At 40.4% G+C, this 8,017-nt stretch overlaps 1 protein-coding gene across 2 annotated transcripts in view; it reads right to left on the reverse strand.

The window, feature by feature from the left end:
* The window catches only part of RPN2 (ribophorin II), a 66,506-nt gene that overhangs the window by 21,824 nt on the left and 36,665 nt on the right, over positions 1–8,017 (reverse strand). For both annotated transcript variants that reach the window (XM_011975008.1, XM_011975007.1), the window contains one exon: positions 6,034–6,139. In XM_011975008.1, coding sequence (XP_011830398.1) covers positions 6,034–6,139 — 106 coding nt within the window. The remainder of the gene's footprint in view (positions 1–6,033; positions 6,140–8,017) is intronic.

Genomic DNA, 8,017 nt, shown 5'->3' on the forward strand with positions numbered 1-8,017 from the left:
ATAAGACTGGACCCCCTACGTCACACCATACACAAAAATTAACTCACAATGAATCAGAAACCTAAGGGTAAGAGCCAAAAGTATAAAATTCTTTTTATACTTTTGAACATAGCAGTAAATCTTCATAACTTTGGATCAGACAATGGTTTCTTAGACATGACACCTAAAGCACAAACAACTACAGCAACAACAAAATTTTAAAACTGAACTTAATCAAAATTAAAATTTTTTATGCTTCAAAAGACAACATCATGAAAGTGAAAATACAACCTTCAGACTGCGAGAAAATATTTGCAAATCATGTATCTAATAAGGAACCTCTAACCAGAGAAACTCTTACAACTCAAGAATACAAAAAGATAATAAAAAGATAAAGACAAATAAAGATAAAGATAAATGAAAGGAAATAAGAGGTATATAGATTGTGGAAGGAAGAAAAAAAGACCAAAAACATTTTTTTCAATGGACAATGGATTTGAATAGACATTCTTCTAAAGAAGATATACAAAAGACCAATAAGCACATAAAGAGATACTCAACATTATTACCCATCAGAGAAATGGAAATCAAAACCATAATGAGATACCACTTTATACCCACTACGATGGCTAGAATCAAAAAGTCATATAATGACAAGTGTTGGTGAGGATGTAGTAAAATTGGAACCCTCATACATTGCTGGTAGAAACGTAAAATGGTACAGCTGCTTTGAAAACTTGTTTCTTGAAAAGTGAAACACTGAGATACCATATGACGCAAGAATTCTATTCCTAAGCATATACCTGAAAGAACTGTGTTCAAACAAAAAGTTATATACAAATGTTCACAGTAGCATTACTCATAAAAGCCAAAAAGGAGAAATACCTCAAATGTTATTAACTAATGAGTAGGTAAACAAAATGTGATATATTCATACAATGGAATATTATTTTGCCATAAAAAGAAATAAAGTACTAATACATGCTACAACATGGAAGAACCTTAAAAGTATTAGGTTAAGTGAAAAAACAAAAAAGCCAGACACAAAAGGTAACATATTGTATGATTCCATTTATACAAAATGTCCCAAATAGGTAACCAGAGAGAAAGAAAGCAGAAAGTAGGAGCAGAGAACAGGAGTGACTACTAAAGACATAATGCTGCTCTCCAGGGTGATAAAAATATTCTGGAATGGCATTCTGGTAAGGGTTGCACACGCCTGTGAATATACTAAAAACACTGGATTGCCTAGTTTAGTTTAGTTTTTTTTGTTTTGTTTTTTTGGCAGAGACGGGGTTTTACCATGCTGACCAGGCTGGTCTCGAATTCCTGATCTCAGGCGATCCACTCGCCTCGGCCTCCCAAAGTGCTGGGATTATAGGTGTAAGCCACGCACTCAGTCTTTTTGTTTTTTTGAGACAAGGTCTCACTCTGTTGCCCAGGCTGGAGTGCAGTAGTGTGATCACAGTTCACTGCAGCCTCAAACTCCTAGGCTCAAGGGATCCTCTTGCCTCAGCCTCTCAAGTAGTTGGGACTACAGGTACATGCTACCATACCCGGCTAATTTATTTTTAAATTTTTGGTAGAGATGGGATCTCCCTGTGTTGCCCAAGTTGTCTCTAACTCCTGGGCTCAAGTGATCCTCCCGCCTCAGCCTCCCAAAGTGCTGGGACGCTTGTCTCTAACTCCTGGACTCAAGCGATCCTCCCTCCTCAGCCTCCTAAAGTGCTGGGATGCTTGTCTCTAACTCCTGGGCTCAAGTGATCATCCCACCTCAGTCTCCCAAAGTGCTGCGATTACAAGCATGGTGGCTCATGCCCAGTCTGAATTACACACTTTAAATTGATAAATTTTATGGTATGAGAATTATACCTCAATAAAGCTGTTATTAAATCAATAAATAAAAGCTAAGTCTCGGCCAGGCCTAGTGGCCCACATCTGTAATCCCAGCACTTTCGGAGGCAGAGTCAGGGAGCGGATCACCTGAGGTCAGGAGTTTGAGACCAGCCTGGCCAACATGGCAAAACCCCGTCTCTACTAAAACTACAAAAAAATTAGCCTGGCAAGGTGGTGTGCACCTGTAATCCCAGCTCCTCAGGAGGCCGAGGCAGGAGAATCAGTTGAACCCAGGAGGCGGAGACGAAGGTTGCAGTGAGCCAACCAAGATTGTGCCACTGCACTCCAGCCTGGACGACAGAGTGCGATTCCGACTCAAAAAAAAAAAAAAAAAAAAAAAAAAAAAAAAAAAAGCTAAGTCTGGAAGATTGCCAAAGTTCTGAAGGGCCCGCAATGTGGGAAAACGTCTTTACACCACTCCATCCTGTTCTTCCTCTAAGTGATGCTAGATGGGAACCAAGCACTGAAAAAATAAGATTTAGGCCGGGCATGGTGGCTCACGCCTGTAATCCCAGCACTTCAGGGCGGATCACAAGGTCAAGAGATCAAGACCATCCTGGCCAACATGGTGAGACCCCGTCTCTACTAAAAATACAAAAAATTAGCTGGGTGTGGTGGCGCATGCCTGTAGTCCCAGCTACTCAGGAGGCTGAGGCAGAAGAATTGCTTGAACCTGGGAGGCAGAGGTTCCAGTGACCCAGGATTGCACCACTGCATTCCAGCCTGGCAACAGAGCGAGACTGTCTCAAAAAAAATAAATAAATAAAAAAAATAAGAAGAAGAAAAAGAAGATGATTTAGTTTCCATCCATAGGAGTTCTCAGCCCAGTGAAAAAGCAATGCAGGTGGTGGTTCACGCCTATAATCCCAGTACTTTGGGAGGCAAAGGTGGGCAGATCACTTGAGCCCAGGAGTTCAAGAGCAGCCTGGGCAACATGGCAAAATCCAGTCTCTAGAAAAAAATACAAAAATTAGCTGGCATGGTGGTACATGCCTGTAGTCCCAGCTACCTGGCAAGTTGAGGTGGGAGGATCACCTGAGCCCAGTAGGTCAAGGCTGCAGTGAGACATGATCACACCAGTGCACTCCAGCCTGGATGGTAAAATAAGACCTTGTCTCAAAAAAAAAGAAAAGAAAAAGAAAAAGCAATGCATATAAACAATGGTAATATAATGCAATAAGTACAACTATAGACAGGGTGTAAAATACTACAGCAACAAAAATGAACTTCGGATAGACCGAAGCCTCAAATATAAGGGGAAAACAACTTAAAAACTGTTCAGAAGACACTGGAGGGCCAGGTGCAGTGGCTCACGCCTGTAATCCCAACACTTTGGGAGGCCAAGAGTTGGAGACCAGCCTGGCCAATACGGCAAAACCCTGTATCTACTAAAAATGCAAAAATTAGCCGGGTGTGGTGGCACATACCTGTAGTCCCAGCTACTTGGGAGGCTGAGGCAGGAGAACTGCTTGAACCCGGGAGGCAGAGGTTGCAGTGAGTCAAGATCGCGCCACTATACTCTAGCCTGAGTGACAGAGCGAGACTCTGTCTCAAAAATAAATAAAAAGAAAAAAAGAAAAAACTGGAGAATACCTTTTTGACTTTGGGGTAGCACAGGATCATCTTAAAGAAGACACAAAAAACACAGACTAGCAAAAAACTTATATTTTATTTATTTACTTATTTTTTTGAGACAGAGTCTTGCTCTGTTGCCCAGGCTGGAGTGCGGTGGTGTGATTTTGGCTCACTGCAACCTCCACCTCCCAGGTTCAAGTGATTCTCCTGCTTCAGCCTCCCAAGTAGCTGGGATTACAGGTGCGTGCCACCACGCCTGGCTAATTTTTGTATTTTCAGTAGAGCCAGGATTTTGCTATATTGGCCAGGCTGCTCTTGAACTCCTGGCCTCAAGTGATCCACCCACCTCAGCCTCCCAAACTGCTGGGATTACAGGCATGAGCCACCTCACCTGGCCCCAGAAAAAGATGCTTAAATTAAGCTTCATTAAAATCAAATTTTGTGCATCAAGAGATGCCATAAAGCAATTCTAGGGGAAGATATCCTATGCTCACAACTAAACATATATCACTCCTAAAAATCAGTAATAAGACTAACAAACCAAAAGAAAACCAGGCAAAGATATGAAACAATTCACTAGAAAGGAAACCTAATTGGCTAATAAATACAAAAAAAGATGTTTAACTTTACCAGTAACCAAGGAAAGACATTAAAACAAGATACCTTTTCATATGCATCAGATTACCAAAACCTAAAAATATCAAATATTGGTGCGAATATGGAGAAAAGAGTAATTTGGTGACTGTAACAACAAAAGACTCATGGAAAAGACAATCAGAGGTGGGATCAATAGGACCTGGTAACTGACTAGAAGGTAGAAGTCACAAGAAAGGAAGGGGTTTAGAACTGTGAGGTATAAGCCTGGCATTTAAGATGGACTGGCAGTAGAGGGAAGAAGAGGTTTCAAGAAAAAAAAAAAAAAAGAACTTTCCTTTTAATATGTTCAGTTGCAAATACGTCCTCTTAACGTAGGAAACTAACATTAAAAGAATGTGGATTTGAAAGGATCAAGGCACACTCTATAATAGTTTCTATCCATAGTGAACGGACTAAGATCAGATGTCTCATGCTTAAAAGGTCAACACATGAGGTGGACAGATTCGAGTTCCAGAAAACATCTTCCTTTCTGCCAAACTTTAAATGCAAGTGTTGAATCTATCTATGGGAAGTAATGCCCCATTTTTGAAAAGGTCAAACTTTCTAGCTGTTAATTCTGTCATTAAAAGAAAGCAAGTGTCACAGGAGCCAATTTGAGGAGCTCTCCAAAGGCCAAACCTAGGATAAAATGAGCAACAAGATAAATGACAGTCATGGATCACAATGTATATAGTAAAATAAATATCCATGATGCAATTATTGTAAACATATGAATTATAGATAATATATTACATTATAAACATGTTACAATAAAGAATTATTATAGTTACAAATAAATAAACAGGATAAAAAACAGTTATTTTCTTACAGTATTCCAATTTTAAAAATGTAGAACCAATGAAAGAGAAAATCACCCTTTGGCAAACACCACAGTAATAACTATTACAGACAAGATCATGAAGATACTTACAGAGTCTCAAAGTATCACCCCACAAGACACTTAAATACAAGCAGAAAAACAGCAACTTTACAGCAGAGAAACCTAGCACACAATCACCTTACTCAAGTGATCAAGGTTAACATTACCTGTAATGAGACATATCAACATCATATACTTCATGCTCTGAGTAGGGCAGAGCATTACTTTTGGGATAGAACTGAGGAAAATGCATGACCCGAATCCGATCATGAAGAAACATCAGACAAACACAAACTGAGAGACATTCTACAAATTGAGAGCCAGTTCTCTTCAAGCATCAAGGTCATGAAAGACAAAGAAACCATCTTAAATTGGAAGTAAGAAAGTAGGAAAATGTGTAACTCATCTTAAATAAACTTCTATCTAAAAAGATTACAATGAAAGCCACGGTGCCAGATGGGGTAAATTTCAATTAGCTGGGAAAAATACTCATGTGAACTACCTCATTCCCACAAAGCATCAGGTATATAAGGCTTTCTATCCTTAAAGCTACTTTGACCTTTAACCCAGCTAGAGTTAGCTAAACATCTGAAACACAGTTCATTATAAAAGACTACCAATTTTCTTTTATCCTTTACCCAAATAGCTTCATTATAGTGTTATATATATGTCATTTGATGCTTTTTGTCATCTACTTGGCATCAAGCACTTTTCTAAACCCACCAAAGCCTATCACACAAAACACTTTAAGAGTTTAAGCCTCGGTGGAATTATGGGTGATTTTTATTTTTTCCACTAACTAAATTTCATGTAAGATAGTAATGCTAAATTATAATGGAAAATGAAAAACTCACAAATAAAATAAAATTCACTATGACCAAGTTCTTGAGTTACTGCCTTGGCTAAGCCTGTCAAACAGCAAAGATTGAACGCAGCCCTCGCTCCACATAAACGCATTAGCTTGGTTGTAGATAAAAGTCAATGGACCAGACGATTAATACAGTGTCAGTGTGGCCATTCCCTTGGATATACTAACATGGCAATGGGAAGGAAAGAAAAACACCTACCTCTACGGTATTTGCAATGTAACGGTTGTCACCTTCAACTTTGACAAGGAAGTCATAATAACCACTGGAAAATTTGACGTTCATGAAGTTTAGTTCAAAAACATCCCTGTTAAGAATGACAACGGACTTAGCAAGAACTCAGGTAGGAAAGTCATGGATATAACAAACAGGAGCTACAAAATGTCTCCTGAAGACTGTTCAAGGCTAGCCCACTCCCTACCTTTTTGACTTCCCACCCCATTTGGGGAATCTCATGCTTATTTTATTTTATTTTATTTATTTTGAGACAGGTTGTCACTTTTATTTTATTTTGAGACAGGTTCTCACTCTGTCACCCAGGCTGGAGTACAGTGGCGCGATCACAGCTCACCACAGCCTCAAACTCCTAGGCTCAATTGATCCTCCCACCTCAGCCTCCCCAAAAGTTGGGACGGCAGGCACACCCCATCACGACCAGATAATTTTGGGGTTTTTTTGTAGAGACAGGGTCCTGAGATCAAGTGATCCACACGCCTCAGCCTCCCTAAGTGCAGGCTGGGGCGTGAGCCACCGTGCCCAATCCTCATGCTTAATCACAGATTGGAATGTGGAGAAAAGTATCTAAAATGAACACCTCTAGGTTTCCTACATTTTCTTTTCCTTTGTTACTCCCACCACTCCTAAAATTCAAACTCCTGGTAGCTTTCCACAGTGTAATGTAAAATTGGGAAGTTTTTTTTACAGTATGATCCCAATTATGTTTCACAATGACAACAACAAAAATGTAGAAGAAAATACTCCAAAATGTACAAAGAGGTTGGTGTACAATAGTATAATTGTGGCTAATTTTTTGGTATAATTTCGACCTTTCCATGCTTATGATTAAGAAATGCATTTTCTCTCTAAAATTGAAAACTCCTGATCTCAATAACTTACAAACTAATTTAACACTTCAAAAAGTTCCATACAGGGCCAGTGGCTCACGCCTGTAATCCCAGCACTTTGGGAGGCCGAGGCAGGCAGGTCACTTTTGATCAGGGGTTCAAAACCAGCCTGGGCAACACGGTGAAACCCCATCCCTACTACAAATAAAAAAAAAATTAGCCGGGTGTGGTGGCGGGTGCCTGTAATTCCAGCTAATTGGGAGACTGAGGCAGGAGAATTCTTTGTACCTGGGAGGCAGAAGTTGCAGTGAACTGAGATCACGCCACTACACTCCAGCCTGGGCAACAGAGTGAGACTGTCTCAAAAAAAAAAAAAAAAAAAGCAGTTAGCTGGGAAAAACACTAATTCATATAAAAATTGACCCTTAATTTTTTTCTTTTAGAGACAGGTCTTACTATGTTGCCCAGACTGATCTTAAGCTCCTCAGTTCAAATGATCTTCCTGCCTCAACCTCCAAGTAGCTGGGACTACAAGTACCTGCTACTGTGCCCAGCTTTACCTTTAATTTTTTGTTTTTGTTTTTGAGACAGAGTCTCTCTCTGTCACCCAGGCTAGAATGATATGGTATGATCATGGCTCACTACAGCCTAGACCTCCCAGCCTCAAGTGATCCTCCCACCTCAGCCTCCCAAGTAGCCGGAACTATAGGCGAGCCACCATACCCAGTACATTGGGCCTTAGTTTTCAAATAATTACATAGCAATAATATGCAGTCATTGAAAATCATTGTAAAGGCCGGACATGGTGGCTCACACATGTAATCCCAGCACTTTGGAGGCTGAGGTGGGAGGAGCACCTGAGGTCACATGCCTGTAATCCCAGCCACTCGGGACGCTGAGGCAGTTAGAGACCAGCCTGGCCAACATGATAAAACCCCATCTCTACTGAAAATACAAAAATCAGCCAGGTGTGGTGGCGGGTGCCTGTAATCCCAGCTACTCGGGAGGCTGAGGTAGGAGAATCATTTGAACCTGGGAGGTAGAGATTGCAATGAGCCGAGAACACGCCATTGCACTCCAGCCTGGGCAAGAAGAAAACTCCATCTCAAAAAAAAAAAAAA

The sequence above is a fragment of the Mandrillus leucophaeus genome, unplaced genomic scaffold, assembly GCF_000951045.1.
Source record: "Mandrillus leucophaeus isolate KB7577 unplaced genomic scaffold, Mleu.le_1.0 Scaffold150, whole genome shotgun sequence".
NCBI classification, from domain to species: domain Eukaryota; kingdom Metazoa; phylum Chordata; class Mammalia; order Primates; family Cercopithecidae; genus Mandrillus; species Mandrillus leucophaeus.